Source organism: Bubalus kerabau, chromosome 20, assembly GCF_029407905.1.
Source record: "Bubalus kerabau isolate K-KA32 ecotype Philippines breed swamp buffalo chromosome 20, PCC_UOA_SB_1v2, whole genome shotgun sequence".
Classification (NCBI taxonomy): domain Eukaryota; kingdom Metazoa; phylum Chordata; class Mammalia; order Artiodactyla; family Bovidae; genus Bubalus; species Bubalus kerabau.
In genome coordinates this window covers 16917763-16933822 of record NC_073643.1, presented here as the reverse complement: position 1 = coordinate 16933822, position 16060 = coordinate 16917763, and the positions used below count along the sequence as shown (strand labels likewise).

Below are 16060 nucleotides of genomic sequence, written 5' to 3'. Positions count from 1 at the left end.
AATGGACTCTGCTCCGTGATGACATAAATGTGAAGGAAATCCAAAAAGAGGGAATATATGTATAAATATAGCTGATTCACTTTGCTTTTTAGCAGAAACACAACACTGTAAAGCAACTATACTCCAATTTTTTTAAAAAAAGCAAAAATAAAATAATTAGAACAGTCTTGCTATATAAAAAGTATCTAATAAAGGCTTGTTTTTTTTAAGTTAGGGGGGTGGTTAAAGGAGGACTCCAAGTTACCCTAACACTCTGGCATGGGGTGATGTCACTGGCTGGGAAAGCCTTGGGCTATGGGCCTCTGCCCCTCAGGGCTGAGTCGAGGCCCCAACTCTGGGATAACACTGGCTTACAAAGACCTTCAAAGAATCATCTCACTTTGACACACATTCTAACTCTAGCAGTATGATCAGCAGGAGCTTATGGAATTCATTCCTTTGTTGCTGGAAAACAGTGGCGAGGCCTTACACTTTTCTCCTTAGGGAGGTATCACTATTCAGGGAACCCCATAGCCAAGTAAAGGGTAAAAAAATACCATTCTAATGGTCTCCCAAGGGAATTCCAGTGGTTGAAGACCTCCACCACCAGGTCTGTAGCCCCTGAAATAGACCAGTTGTCACAAAACAATGTCTTAATAGATAAGCCCTTGGAAAATACGTAACTCAGGTTTTGAATAAATTCTATACAGAAAATGGGACACAAGAATAGAAAAACAATAAATAAAAAAGGAACAGAATAATACCTTGGTTTAAATAAAGTGGGCTTGAATTCTCTTCCAGAGAAAGGGCTGCAGTCCTGGCCACATGGTGAATCATTTATTCATCTCCGGTGTTTCTTGGGAAGCTGGAGTGCTGCTGGCAAGAACATGACCCATTTTCAGTGCCACACCATCAATGTGGTAACATGATCTGATTATGCTTAGGCAATATTTTTAAATATTCAAGTATAAATTAATATATGATTACTTAATTTTGAATTTAAGCAAATGTGTTCATTGTTAATGAGAACCCCCTTCTTCAGTCTGCCCTGGGGCTTTCTCTAACCCAGACTGCTTTTTTAATGTTAGGTCTTTTTATGGACCTGTAAGAAGCTTTAATTAGATATACAGCACTCCACACAAATGACAAGATGGAGCATGCGGGCTTGGATTACAGTCTCTGTGATTCAGATCTCCGAAATAACATAATGCCACTGATTTAGGGAAGTTGCTGTTTATTGGAAGGCAACCAGGGAGATGCTACAAATTAGGGTAAGATGTGAAAAGCAAGCCGATTCATGAAAGAACTGCCATTTTCATCCTGGGACTACCCACCTAAAGCAGCATATATAACAAGGTTATATCGTCTCAAGATATTGTTAATTTTCATAATATAAAAGCATTTCAAATATATTGAAAACAGAGACTGAGGATTCACGTATGGTTCAGTTTTGAGTTGTGACATTTAATTTTATGATTTCCTTTTGCGTATTGAATTAGTCATTTTGTACATGGATACTTGTGTGTGTCTGAATCCTGGCTTCATTCCAGTAGGACCAAAATAATACTTCACTGGAATGGCCTGAAGAGTTTCTCAAAGAGTTTCCCTCACTACCCACTTGGCATCCGTTAGCATCCCTAATTCTTTTAGCTCAGATGTTTGTTAAGGCCTGTGCATATGTGTGCATGCACGTGTGTGTGTGTGTGTGTGTGTGTGTGCATGTGTAATATATTCTTGACAGTTGCAAGGAAGGACTGAAAATGCCAGCCCTTAACTCTGCTTCTTTGCAACCTGTGAACCGGGAAACATGGCAGACACTGCCTGGCATTGACCACCTGCCCCACCACTGAGAGTTATATGCCCTTGTGGGCAGACTGCTTAACTTTCCATCTGTTTCCTCTGTAAAATGGGAAAGATGGTGATGATAATGATACCTTTCTTATAAGGTATGTGTAAGGCAGCTGTTCTCCAAGTGTGCCTCCTGGACCAGCAGCAGCAGCTTCTCCTGGGAACTAGACTGAAATGCAAATTCTCCAGCTCTACGCCAGACCTCCTAAATTAGAAACTTGGTGGTTTCTCTGTTTTAAGAAGACTTCCAAGTGAATCTGACACAGGTGAGAGTCTGAGAACCACTATAGATGGGATTAAGGGGTTTATGTATGTTAGTTGTCCAGTCATGTCCAACTCTCTGAGATACCATGGACTGTAGCCCACCAGTCCCACAGAGGAGAGGCTCCTCTCTCCGTGGAATTCTCCAGGCAAGAATACTGGAGGATCTTCCCAACCCAGGGATCAAACCCAGGTCTCCTGCATTGCAGGCAGATTCTTTTACTGTCTGAGCCACCAGGGAAGTATTAAAATAGTGCTGGCACATGGTAAGTAGTATATTAGTGGATTTTTTTGTAATTAGTGCAATATGATGTTGCCAAGATACAGTTTAATTCAGGCCACAGGAAGGATGCCCATATTCCTCCAGCAAATAAATTCTTAATGCTTAATCTTTTGTCCAAAGACTTTTAACACTGCCTGCCAAACACTTCATGATCTGGCCCCTGCCTTCCTTTCCTGCTCTTTATCTCCAAGTAAACTGTATCTGCAACCTTCCCAGTTTTCAAAAGGGAATTTCTCATACCTCCAAGCCTTTGCCCATTCTGTTCCCTCTACCTGGAAATGTCAGCCACCCTTTTTCTCCACTCCCTATACCTGGCAATCTCCTGAATCTTTCTACTTACCTTTCAAAACCTCAAGTGTCCAGGCTCATCTGTGGCACCCCCAATCCTGCCCAGTCAGAGCCAGGCCTTCTCTGAACCCATACCTCCTTGCACATAAATATTTACTATAGGTTTCATAACTGTTAACTGTTCCATTTTCTCCCTTTGGCTCTTAAACTCCTGGAGGACAAGGATTTTATTTTATTCAAATTTCTATTCATGCAGCTTAGCACTAATGTAGCAAGTAGGCAGCCCAAGTGCTTAAACTTGAAAACTTGGGGCATTTTTTTTTTCAGAACATTGTTTTTGGTTTTTTGTGTGGGGGGGCTGTATCTTGTGGCTTGTGGGATATTAGTTCCCCAACCAGGAATTGAACCCAGGCCATTAGCAGTGATGGAGAAGGCGATGGCACCCCACTCCAGTACTCTTACCTGGAAAATCCCATGGATGGAGGAGCCTGGTAGGCTGCAGTCCATGGGGTCTCGAAGAGTCCGACACAACTGAGAGACTTCACTTTCACTTTTCCCTTTCATGCATTGGAGAAGGAAATGGCAACCCACTCCAGTGTTCTTTCCTGGAGAATCCCAGGGACAGGGGAGCCTGGTGGGCTGCCGTCTATGGGGTCGCACAGAGTCGGACACGACTGAAGCGACTTAGCAGCAGCAGCAGCATTAGCAGTGAAACCACGAAGTCTTAATTACTGGACCACCAAGGAATTCCCCAAAACACTTTAAAATTGGAAGATTTAATTTTTTAAACAGTTTTACTGAAGTATGACTTGCATACCATAAACCTCACCATTAATACATGGTTATTCAATGTGTGTGTGTGTGTGCATGCTCAGCTGCTTAGTTCAGTTGCTCAGTTGTGTCCAGCTCTTTGTGACCCCATGGACTGCAGCACACCAGGCTTCCCTGTCCATCACCAACTCCTGGAGCCTCCTCAATCTCATGTCTATTGCATCGGTGATGCCATCCAACCATCTCATCCTCTGTCATCCCCTTGTCCTCCTGCCCTCAATCTTTCCCAGCATCAGGGTCCTTTCCAATGAGTCAGTTCTTCACATCATGTGGCCAAAGTATTGGGGTTTCAGCTTCAGCATCAGTCCTTCCAATGAATATTCAGGACTGATTTCCTTTAGGATGGACTGGTTGGATCTCCTTGCAGTACAAGGGACTCTCAGGAGTCTTTTCCAACACCACAGTTCAAAAGCATCAATTCTTCAGTGCTCAACTTTATGGTCCAACTCTCACATCCATACATGACTACTGGAAAAACCATGGCTTTGACTAGACGGATCTTTGTTGGCAAAGTAATGTTTCTGCTTTTTAATATGCTGTCTAGGTTGGTCATAACTTTTCTTCCAAGGAGCAAGCATCTTTTAACTTCATGACTGCAATTACCATCTGCAGTGATTTTGGAGCCCAAGGAAATAAAATGTCACTGTTTCCATTATTTCCCCATCTATTTGCCATGAAGTGATGGGACTGGATGCCATGATCTTCATTTTCTGAATGTTAAGGTTTAAGCCAACTTTTTCACTCCTCTTTCATTTTCATCAAGAGGCTCATTAGTTTTTCTTTGCTTTCTGCCATAAGGGTGGTATCACCTGCATATCTGAGGTTATTGATATTTCTCCCAGAAATCTTGCTTCCAGCTTGTGCTTCAGCCAGCCCAGCGTTTCTCATGATGTACTCTGCATAGAAGTTAAATAAGCAGGGTGACGGTATACAGCCTTGACGTACTCCTTTCCCAATTTGGAACCAGTCTGTTGTTCCATGTCCAGTTCTAACTGTTGCTTCTTGACCTGCAGACAGATTTCTCAGGAGACAGGTCAGGTGGTCTGGTATTTCCATCTCTTGAAGAATTTTCCACAGTTTGCTGTGATCCACACAGTCAAAGGCTCTGGAATAGTCAATAAAGCAGAAGTAGATGTTTTTCTGGAATTCTCTTGCTTTTTCGATGATCCAATGGATGTTGGATATTTGATCTCTGGTTCCTCTGCCTTTTCTAAATCCAGCTTGAACAAACATCTGGAAGTTCACGGTTCACATACTATTGAAACCTGACTTGGAGAATTTTGAGCATGACAGTTGCTCAGTAGTATCCAAGTTTTGCAATCCCGTAGACGACAGCCCAGCAGGCTCCTTTGTCCATGGGATTCTCCAGGCAAGAATACCGGAGTGGGTTGCCATTTCCTCCTCCAGGTAATTCAATGGTTTTTAGTAAATTTAAAAAGTTATGAAACTGTCACCTGATCTGCCCCTGATAGCTTACGGTGAACGATGTCAGATTCGTGATCTCCGAAGAAGATGTAGCTTCTGGACCAGGGACCAGACTTGATCACTCAAGAGCTTTTATGTAGCAGAGTTTTATTAAAGTATAAAAGGGGACAAAGAAAGCTTCTGACATAGATATCAGAAGGGGGAAAGAGTGCCCCCACTCACAAGTCTTAGCAAGACCCTATATTCTTTTACCAGACCCACTCCCACAACATACACCTAACAATAGAAAGGTCTTACCAGACGCACTCCCGCAGTGTACCTCAAGATAAGAAGATTAGTCAGAGGGTTCTTGTTAAGGAGAAACATGTCTTCAAGCAAGATACACTGTTATATTGACCAAGACAAAGCAATGTAAAAAAAAAAAATGTTCGTCCTTTTCCCCTTGATGCCCCAGACCCCTTTCTCTTTCTGTAGGGCTCCAGACCCCTTTCTCCTCCTTGGGGACCCTGGACTTCTTATCAACCTACCTAGGAATAGACTCTCTCACCCCAATATTTCCATCACTCCCCAGAAGTCTTCCTCTGTCCATGAGCAGTCAGTCACAATCCAATTTCCATCTCTTGGCCACCAATGATTTGTTTTCCATCTCAGTCATGTCCGACTCTTTGCGACCCCGTGGACTGTAGCCCACCAGGCTCCTCTGTCCATGGGATTCTCCAGGCAAGAATACTGGAGTGGGTTGTCATTTCCTTCTCCGGGGGATCTTCCTGACCCAGGGATTGAACCGAGGTCTCCCGCATTGCAGGCAGACACTTTAACCTCTGAGCCACCAAGGAAGCCCTTTCTACAAAGTCACTTAAATGAAATCTCAGTCTTTTGTGTCTGGCTTCTTTCACTGAGCATAATGTTTATCTATGTTGTAGCTATATAAATAGTTAGTTCTTTTCTTTACTGCTGAATAGTATTCTATTATATACACTGCTGCTGCTGCTGCTAAGTCGCTTCAGTCGTGTCCAACTCTGTGCAATCCCATAGACGGCAGCCCACCAGGCTCCGCCATCCCTGGGATTCTCCAGGCAAGAACACTGGAGTGGATTGCCTTTCCTTCTCCAGTGCATGAAAATGAAAAGTGAAAGTGAAGTTGCTCAGTCGTGTCTGACTCTTTGTGACCCCATGGACTGCAGCCTACCAGGTTCCTCCGTCCATGGGATTCTCCAGGCAAAAGTACTGGAGTGGGGTGCCATTGCCTTCTCTGATTATATACACTAGACCTTCTTTATCCATTTACCAGGTGATGAACATTTCATTTATTTTCAGATTTTTGCTATTATGGATAATGTTGTGAATATTTACATAAGCTCTTAATGGGGATATGCTATCATTTTTCTAGGGTACTGCAAGATGAAATTGTTGGGTCATGTTATAACTGTTACGTTTAACATTATAAGGAACTAACAAATTGTTTTCTGAAGTGACTGTACTACATTTTACATTCCCAGCAGCAATGTATGAGGGTTATTTCTCCTCACCTGTACCAACACTTGGCATCATTAGACTTTCAGATGATCTTTATTCTAATAAATGTATAGTGGTATCTCCTGTGATATTGATTTGCATTTCCCTAATGACTAGTGATTTTGATCATCTTTTTTTTTTTTTTTTTACTGTTAATCACAAAATTTGTTTATCTGGTTAAAACCTTGAAGAAGTAGCAGTATTCTTGCAAAGGCATCAGAGTGATCATCTTTTAATATTATTTTTAGCCACACAAATATCTTCTTTGGTGAAGTATCTATTCAAAACTGTTGCCAATTTTTAACTGGGTCACTTGCCTTATTGAGTTATAAGAATTTTTTATCTATTTCAGATACAGGTCCTTAATAAGATATATGATTTGCAAATATTTTCTCCCAGGCTGCAGCGTGTATTTTCTTCTTTTAAATGATATCTTTGGAAGTGCCAAGATTTTTTATTTCAATGAATTACAATTTAGAAAATTTTTCTTTTATGAATTGTGTTTTTGGTATCATATCTAAGAAATTTTTGCCTGAATCAAAGTCACAAAGATTTTTTCCTGTGGGTTTTTTTTCAGGTTTTATAGTTTTCAATTTAACATTTAATCTGTAATTGATTTTGAATTAATTTTTACACGATATAAATTTTTAAATCTTTTCGTATATGGATAGCCAATTGTCCCCAAACCATTTGTTAAAAAGAATATCTTTTCCTAGTTGAATTCCCTTGGCACTTTTGTTCAAAATCAATTTACCACAAAGGATTTTCTAGGCTTTCTATTGATTTCCGCTGATATTTATCTATCATTACACCATTGTAACATAGTCTTGACAACTATTATTTTATAATAAGTTTTGAAAATGAGTAAAACAGTACCCCAATTGTGTTGTTGATTTTCAAAACCATTTTGTTATTCTGGTGTATGTCATTTCCATATAAATCTTATGGTCAGCTTGTCAATTTCTACCACCAAAAAACTGGTTTTGGACTTTGATTTGAATTGTATATATAATTCAGTTTGGGGAGAGCTGCCATTTTTAACAGTAGTGACTCTTTCAATTCATGAAAATGGTATATATCCCATTTAGATCTTTTAAAGTTTAGTGAGCTGTGTTTTACAATCTTTAACTCTCACACATCTTTTGTTATATTTCTGTTAAGTATTTTATTCCTTTAAGTGTGCTATATTGTAAATGGCATTGTTGTTCTTCATTTCATTCTTAGATTGTCCATTATCAGTATGTAGAAATACTGGGTTTTGTATCCTCTGACATTCTCTTTTATTAGTTTTAATTGGTTTTTAAGATTCACTAGGATTTTCCAGATACAGGATCAAATCATATGCAAACAAACACAGTTTTATGTAATATTTCTTCATCTTCAACCTGGATACCTTTCCTCTATTTTCCTTATCTTCTTGATGGGCTAGAACATCCAGTATGCTATTGAACAGAAGTATTGAGAATGGACATCCTTGCTTTCTTCTTACACCTATGGAAGACACCTTTAGTCTTATCGCTAGTAAGTCTGATGTTTGCTGTAGGTTTTTTTCTTAGACTCTTTTTTACCTGCCTGAAGAAATTCCCTTATATTTGGAGTTTGAGAGTTTTATCATGAATAAGTGTTGAATTCCGACAACTGCTTTTTCTGCATATATTAACATGACCAAGTATGTTCTGCCCTTTATTATATTAATATGACATATTGCCTTAATTTTCCAGATGCTAACTCTACCTGGTTAAAAGACGTTTGCTCCTTGGAAGAAAAGCTATGACCAACCTAGACAGCATATTAAAAAGCAGAGACATTACTTTGCTGGCAAAGGTCCATCTAGTCAAAGCTATGGTTTTTCCAGTGGTCATGTATGGATGTGAGAGTTGGACCATAAAGAAAGCTGAGCGCCAAAGAATTGATGCTTTTGAATTGTGATGTTTCAGAAGACTTTTGAGAGTCCCCTGGACTGCAAGAAGTTCAAACCAGCCAATCCTAAAGGAAATCAGTCCTCAATATTCATTGGAAGGACTTTTGCTGCAGCTGAAACTCCAATACTTTGGCCACCTGATGCAAAGAGCTGACTCATTAGAGAAGACCCTGATGCTGGGAAAGATTGAAGGCAGGAAGAGAAGGGGACAATAGAAGATGAGATGGTTGGATGACATCACTGACTCAATGGACATGAATTTGATAGGTTCTGACAGATGGTAAAGGTCAGGGAAGCCTGGCGTGCTGCAGTCCATGGGATCGCAAAGAGTCAGACACAACTGAGCGACTGAACAAGTTCCCAAGATAAATCTCACTGGGTCATTTTTTGTTACTGGATTTGATTTCTGTGTTTACAGTCACGTGGTACATTTGGCCTCAGTGAACTTGGAAGTAGATACATTCCCAGAGCCTGTAGATAAGAGCCGTGTCCAGCTGACACCTTCATTTAAGCCTGTGAGACACTAAGGCAAGAACCTAGTTGAGTCTACCTAGACTTCTGACTGACACAAGTCTTGAGTTCTAAGCTGCGAAGTTTCTGGTAATTTGTTACATACCAATAGAAAACTGCAGTCCACGGGGTCGCTAAGAGTCGGACACGACTGAGTGACTTCACTTTCACTTTTCCCTTTGATGCATTGGAGAAGGAAATGGCAACCCACTCCAGTGTTCTTGCCTGGAGAATCCCAGGGACAGCAGGGCCCAGTGGGCTGCCATCTATGGGGTCGCACAGAGTCGGACATGACTGAAGCGACTTAGCAGCAGCAGCAGCAGCAGCAGCATTAATAGAAAACTAATACACCAACTTCATCCAGTTTTTCTCTGCTATAGAAGACCTGCCTCATGGCAGAGTTAATTTTGAAAAAAATCAAAATAAATCAAGATTTCTGGTTTCTCTTGACAAAATGGGAAGACTGCAATTTGAGATTTGAATTTCTCACATGTCAAATGATCAGCAAGAGCAGAGCAGTGACTCTCCCCAACCTGCTTGCTGGCCCGGGTCTGGGTCCTCCAGTCGGTCAGCCCTCACCCTTCACCCTAGGCCTACATCTCCAACTGCATGCCTGGCCCTGGGACATCTGAATCAGTAGCCACCCTGATCAGCACATGCCCAGCCTGTAGTATGTGTTCAGTAATTATCTGTTGAAGGAGTGAATCAAACCCCAAAACAGGCAACATGCAGGGGAATCTGACAGAAGAGCACATGAATGGATATCTGGCACCACTGAATGGACATAAGGCTGAGGGCGCCATAACCTCAGTGCACTTTGGAGGGGTCAAATGCGTGGACCCACAGAGCCTGTCCACCTGAAAGAGATTTCCTGGAAGTCCCATCAACCACTTATATTGCATTGGCCAAAAGTATGTCATATGAACAGTCCTAGTTGCAAAGCAGGTCAGGAAATGTTTTCATCTTGTCACATGTCACCGCAGCCCCAACAAGGATGTCAGGGCTCCAGTAAGAGAAAAGGAGGAATACTGGTTAAGTGACCAGCAGTTTCAACACCCAGATTATAGAAAAGAACAAGACCAGCACCTCCGAAGCCCTCTTGTGCCCCTTCCCCGTCAGTGTTTTCCCCAAGAATATCCACTCTTGAAACAGTGTTTCCTCCTTTTCAGCTTCATCTAAATAGATTCATACAAGGAATTCCTAGGCTGCCCAGTGGTTAGGACTCCACACCTTTCCTGCCAAAGGCCCAGGATCCATCCCTGGTCAGGGAACTAAGATTCCCACAAGCCATGTGGCATGGCCGAAATAAATAAATGAAATCTAACAAGTGACTTATTAATTACCTTGAGGAAACCAAGACTATGGGTGAGGGAATTAATCCACCGCTCCTCCTTGAGCTGGTTCTCATTAACTACTCATCTGCCCTTCAACCATGAACAGTCAGGGAAAATGACCAGTGAGTATACCAAGTAGTCTTTCCCAGGGGAGAAGTGAAAAATATTTAAAAAATCAGACCCACGTAACCACTAAATGTTTGGACACAGAATGGATGGCCATAGTGTTGGCTAGAGAAGGGTCTTCAGGCCCCACTCTCCAGTGCAGGTGAGCTGCTCAGAGAGGAGGCAGGATGACCAGGGCAGCAGGACTCTGAGGCTCCAGGAAACAGATCTGTATCAGTCAGTGAGAGTAAGCTCAGTGTCCCCACCTCACCACAGAGTGCTAGCTGAAGGTTAGCACTTTGTTCTTCAGTTGCTAAGTCGTGTCCAACTCTTTGTGACCCCATGGACTGCAGCATGCCAGGGTCCTCCGTCCTCCACTATTTCCTCGAGTTTTCTCATTTGTCTCCATTGAATCAGTGATGCTCTCCAACATCTCATCTTCTGCTGCCCCCTTCTCCTTTGCCCTCAATCTTTCCCAGCATCAGGCTCCTTTCCAATGAGTGCTCTTCACATCAGGTGGCAAAGAATCAGAGCTTCAGCATCAGCCCTTCCAGTGAATAGTCAGGGTTGATTTCCTTTAGGAGTGACTGGTTTGATCTTCCTGTCCAAGGGACTCTCAAGAGTCTTCTCCAGCACCACAATTTGAAAGCATCAGTTCTTCAGCACTCAGCCTTCTTTATGGTCCAACTCTCACATCCATACGTAACTATTGGAAAAACCATACCTTTGACTATACGGACCTTTGTTGGCAAAGTGATGTCTCTTTTGCCAAAAGAGTGTAAAGGTTGGGTGGCTTCTGGTGAAACAATGGCCACAAAATATCCTGGGCATCATATGGAATCACTACAGTTCAAATGCAGTATCTCTTCATGAAGGTGAAACTGATCTGTCTCCTCACACATGGGAGCAGACACGATACTTGGGAGCAGGGACCCCAGCCCTGGAGTTGGCATCTGGTAATTGAACGGAGCCAAGCCGAACCATCATGGACGTCAAAACGGCTAACACTTATTTCCTTAAGGTAGTCTTGCAGATAAAGCTTTCCTCATTTCCAGCTCACAATTCTTTTTAGCTGTCCCACCCCACTTCCAAATCAAGGTGAGTTAGATTTCATATAAAAATAAAAAAAGTAAAAGCAGAATAGGGAAAGTTGCTTCAGGACTTAAAACCATTCTTCCAGAAATAGAAGCCCTAGATTCCCTTGACAGGCTTGACTGCAGAGACCAGCAAAGTGACTTGCTCACTTCCCAGCCTCCCTTGCGAGGAGAGATGGCCGTATGATCCAGTCTGGCCAGTAAGATCTGGGTGGAATTCAGCTGGAGGTGGGGGTGGTATGGGGAAAGCTATTGCTTTTCTGATACAAAAGGACAGCTGCAGCTGGCTCCGGCCTCCCCTTTCTTCCTGCCCTGACAGTGGGCGTGATGCCCGGAACAGGAGCTGCCATCTTGCAACCATGAAGGGGAGGCCAAGAGAATCAGTGATGCTGGCTCTGGACCTCATGAGCTGCTGAACAAATGCTAACAGCTGCCTGCTCCAGACTTTTTGTACTGTGAAAAAAATTGAAAACTCTGTTCTTTATGCTTACTTACAGCAGGGAAAGCATTTCTAACTGACACAACTCTTCTAAGTCATTACTTGTCATAAATAGGCCAGAGAAGATGTCCCAAGTTACTACCTGGGAAAATAGCTTTGGATGCTTGCTCTCAAAGCAAATAGGTATCCATTCCCACTAGGGTCAAGTCAAAACACATAGAAGCCAACTGGAAAGGGCTTTCACTGGCCAAGGAGGGGACAATGTGAGCAGCAAAAAACAGTGATTACTGTGGATTAAAATACATTAAAAATGAAGAAAGGGAAATAACCAAGCATGTATCCTGCCTTCCTTGTTTGAACTGAATTTCAGGGAAACCAAAGACGTGCTGTTGCTCAGTTGCTGCTCAATGCTTAGTCGTGTCTGACTCTCTGCAACCCTATGGACTGTAGCCTGCCAGGCTCCTCTGTCCATGGTATTTCCCAGGCAAGAACACTGGAGTGGGTTGCCATTTCCTCCTCTAGGGGATCTTCCCATCCCAGGGATCAAACCCATGTCTCTCAGGTCTCCTGCACTGGCAGGCAGGATCTTCACCACTAGCACCACCTGGGAGGCCTGAAGAGATGACAAGGAGGAGAATTCCAGCTGACAGAGACAGAAAGAAGGACAGAATTAGAAAACCCCTGCTTTGGAATATGTGTTGAAATAAAGAATCTAGGCAACAACCATCAATATCTTAAGTAGGGACTTCCCCTGGTGGCCCAATGGCTAAGACTTTTCGCTCCCAGTGCAGGAGGCCTGGGTTTGATCCCTGGTCAGGGAACTCTTTCCCACATGCCACAGCTAAGAGTTCACATGCCACAACTAAAGATACTACATGCCACAACCAAAAGATGCCACATGCTGCAGCTAAGGCCTGGAGCAGCCGAATTAGTGACTGAATGAATGAATAAGATCAGATCAAAGGGTGACAGGGAATTTTGGATGGACCATGCTGATAATACCTGAGCCCAAATTCATCAATTTTCACATCTCTAAAAATGGGACAATCAGGTTTGTTATGTAATATGCCAGAAAGTACACAGCATCTTCTGTGAAGTTTTCTAGAAACAACAACAACAACAAAAATACCAACTCTAATCCAGTTTACAGGAAACAGAAGCACAAGTTAAATGACACCAGGAGGAAACCACCGACCAAGTCCAGAATGTAGCCTATTCCAGTAGACAAATGACTCATTTCTCCCCCTCCTCAAGGGAACGGCCTTAAAAGAAAATGGGGATTTTTACAGCTGAGTGAAACAACTGTAAAAATATGAGTTAATTAGGAAAATATGGTACATTATGGGTATTACTTCCCATGATAATGGCATTGTGGTTATATATTTTAAAAAAGTTCTTCTCTGATAGAATACCTACTGAAATATTTATGGATGAAATGTAATAATGCCTGGAGTTTGCTTTAAAAATATTCCAGCAACAGCCAAACAAATATTGTGTGTAGTGGAGCTGAGTGGAAGAGAGGAAACAGAATCAGGTGATTCCCCAAAGGGGTTCATTGTAATTTCTCCTCCACTTAGATATGGTTGAACATTTTGTATAAAGTGTTTTTTTGAACTGATTACTTTAATTGGATTTTCCTGAATTCTAGATGCCAACAGCAAGAGAAATGAGAAAGCAATTAAAAAAAAGAAAATCCTGTCAAAGTCCCTGAATTCTGGTTCTTTCCTTCATGATGTTATTTTCATACAAGCTAAAACAAATGCTACCATCCCAAAACTGGAATATAAAGCAATGTCATGTGTCTGTACTTGAAAGTGCAATGTTTCTGGGGGTACTTAAGAGATGCTAGTCCTACCCAACACCTGTGTTCTCATCCACCTGTGGCTTCCCAAGGCTGGTTCCCCTCTCTCCACACGTGTTCCCAACTTTGCTTTTGTCACTGATGTCTGATAACTCCTTCATTCTTTTCCATCAGTCTGTGAGCCGTCCTCTCTCCCTCCCACTCTCAGTCAAGGACCAAGAATCAATTCCCATTACTCTCTCTATAGTAGGCTGATAGTAACACGTAAGTGCACGCGTGCGAGTTGGTGCTCAATAAATATTTGGGGACTGTATGAACACAATCCAATCTGCTGTGTTTTATACCTGTGGAGTCTGACGCACCAAGGGTTGAAGTTTCTAGGCTAGGACTACAACGTTTCAGAATCAGAACCGTTCCTGAGAACTTACACCTTCTCACTCCTAACCCAAGGCTACTTCTGAATGTCAGGGCTGATTCCAGAAGTCTTCCTCATTACGAGCGGAGCCTCCCTCTAGCAGTCCAATGAGCCATTTCCAATGTTCCCCAAACCCCAATTCTCACCACAAATTCATCATGTGCTCTGCTGTGAGACTTCTGTATCTTTCCAGAAGACATTACCCAAATCTGTTGTAGGCAGAAGGGATTATAAGTAATTTTATAACACAGACAACAAGGTGCCGTTTCTCATCACCACCACCGCCGCCGCCGCCACCGCCATTCATGAAATCCTCAGCACGCATGCTTTCAGAGCCAGGAACTCTTTCCTTCAGTTCTCCTTTAGTTGACTCAGCTTTTAATTTGCTGAGTCAAGAAAAGGATACCAGGAAATAGCTTCAGTGTTTCTTGAGTTTGGGCCCCAGCGTCATGGGGATATACTGTGGCGCATGGCAATCCACTCCTAACTGGAAATGACCCCAGTTTTCTCTGAGCCTTGCTCACCACTCTGAGCTAAGTCTTCGGCAAGAGGTTCACACTCAGGGAGTCCACCTGGCCCATCTTCAGCAAAGTACTTTTGTTTCTCTGATACTCCCCAGAGTACAAACCGCAGTGATGCAAAGCCACCCAGACATCTATTTCTCAGCCTTGTTGCTTACTTCAATGTCACAACCTCTGACCCCACCCCTAACCCCAAACTAGATTGGGAAGTCTTCTTTTATATATACATATAATATATATAATATATTATTAATACTTACAATATATTAATGTATTAAATATTAAAATTATAATTTATAAGTATATAATTTATAATATAAATTTATAATTTATATTATAAATACACTAGTATTTAAAATATAAATACACATTAATATATTAATATAAATACATTTTATATATTGATATATATATATATTTATTGACTTTATTTTTTTGTAGCTACCTGGGATTTCTTTTCAAATTGTAAACTTTTTATTTTGTACTGGGGTACAGCTGATTAACAATGCTGTGGTAGTTTCAGGTGAACAGTGAAGGGAATCAGCCGTACATGTGCGTGTATCCATTCTTCCCCCAAACCGCCTCCCACCCAGGCTGGCACGTAACACTGAGTAGAGTGCCATGTACTATACAATAGGTCCTGGCTGGTCATCCGTTTTGAATGTAGCAGTGTGTACATGGGGGTGGCCTTCTTTGTGTTCCCACAGCAAGTCACAGCTCACTTGCCATGGTTCTCCCAACACACTTTTATAGTTTTTTCTTACCTTCACTGTAGCTAACAAGCTCTGCCAAGGTAGAGACTGTTTTTCACCTTTGTTTCCCCGGCACCTTGCACATGGTAACCCCTCCACAAACACTCGCTTCATGAATATACGCGTAATCGAACGAAAGGCTTTCAAGAGTCAGACGTTCAGCAATTGAGACTTTAAACCATTTGACTTGTTAAGGTGTCCAAGAAACACCTTCTGTCCTCAAGGTTTAACTTAAACTTAATGCTGAAAAGGGAGGAATTACCTAGCTTTCAGAAAATGATGGAAAAACTGGACAGAAGTGGAATGGGTTTTGCAGGTACCCACCACACCTTCCTCTTTCGCTTCTCTTTCTCTCGAGCCACCACCTCTGAAGTGACCAGTGGAGGTTTCACTCTTCCTCCTCTTCCAGTCCTTTGTTCTGCCCTCTTTGAATAGAGAAGACATGGAGGTGTGGGATAGTGGTAAAAGGGACAAAAACCGCTGGCAAGAGCTGAGCCCTTCTTTCCGCTGATTCTGCTCCCCTTTACAGCGCACGGGGACCTGACTCATCAGGAAGATGACTAAAGCTTGGGCCCTGATCAGTACTCACGGCCCCTCCCTGTGCCTGGACCTGGTTACTTAGTAGCTCTCAATCTGCGATAATCCGCAACATGGGTTATTCATGACACTCCCCATACTTCCTAAATGGTAATCTCTAGTCACTCAAGGTAATGGAGCACTTATGTGAACTCAGAGCCC

General features: G+C 42.3%; 1 protein-coding gene across 12 annotated transcripts in view; it reads right to left on the bottom strand.

The window, feature by feature from the left end:
• The window catches only part of SNRK (SNF related kinase), a 141289-nt gene that overhangs the window by 68214 nt on the left and 57015 nt on the right, over nucleotides 1–16060 (bottom strand). For 4 of the 12 annotated variants that reach the window (XM_055557993.1, XM_055557988.1, XM_055557989.1 and 1 more), the window contains 2 exons: nucleotides 744–852; nucleotides 537–600 (listed from right to left, as the gene is read on the bottom strand). The exons of 2 other annotated variants lie outside the window; for them this stretch is intronic. In XM_055557993.1, coding sequence (XP_055413968.1) covers nucleotides 537–600; nucleotides 744–816 — 137 coding nt within the window. In that variant the 5' untranslated portion in view covers nucleotides 817–852. Of the gene's footprint in view, nucleotides 1–536; nucleotides 601–743; nucleotides 856–16060 lie in introns of those variants that run through there. 6 more of the 12 variants (XM_055557992.1, XM_055557991.1, XM_055557998.1 and 3 more) reach the window with 5 other exon arrangements.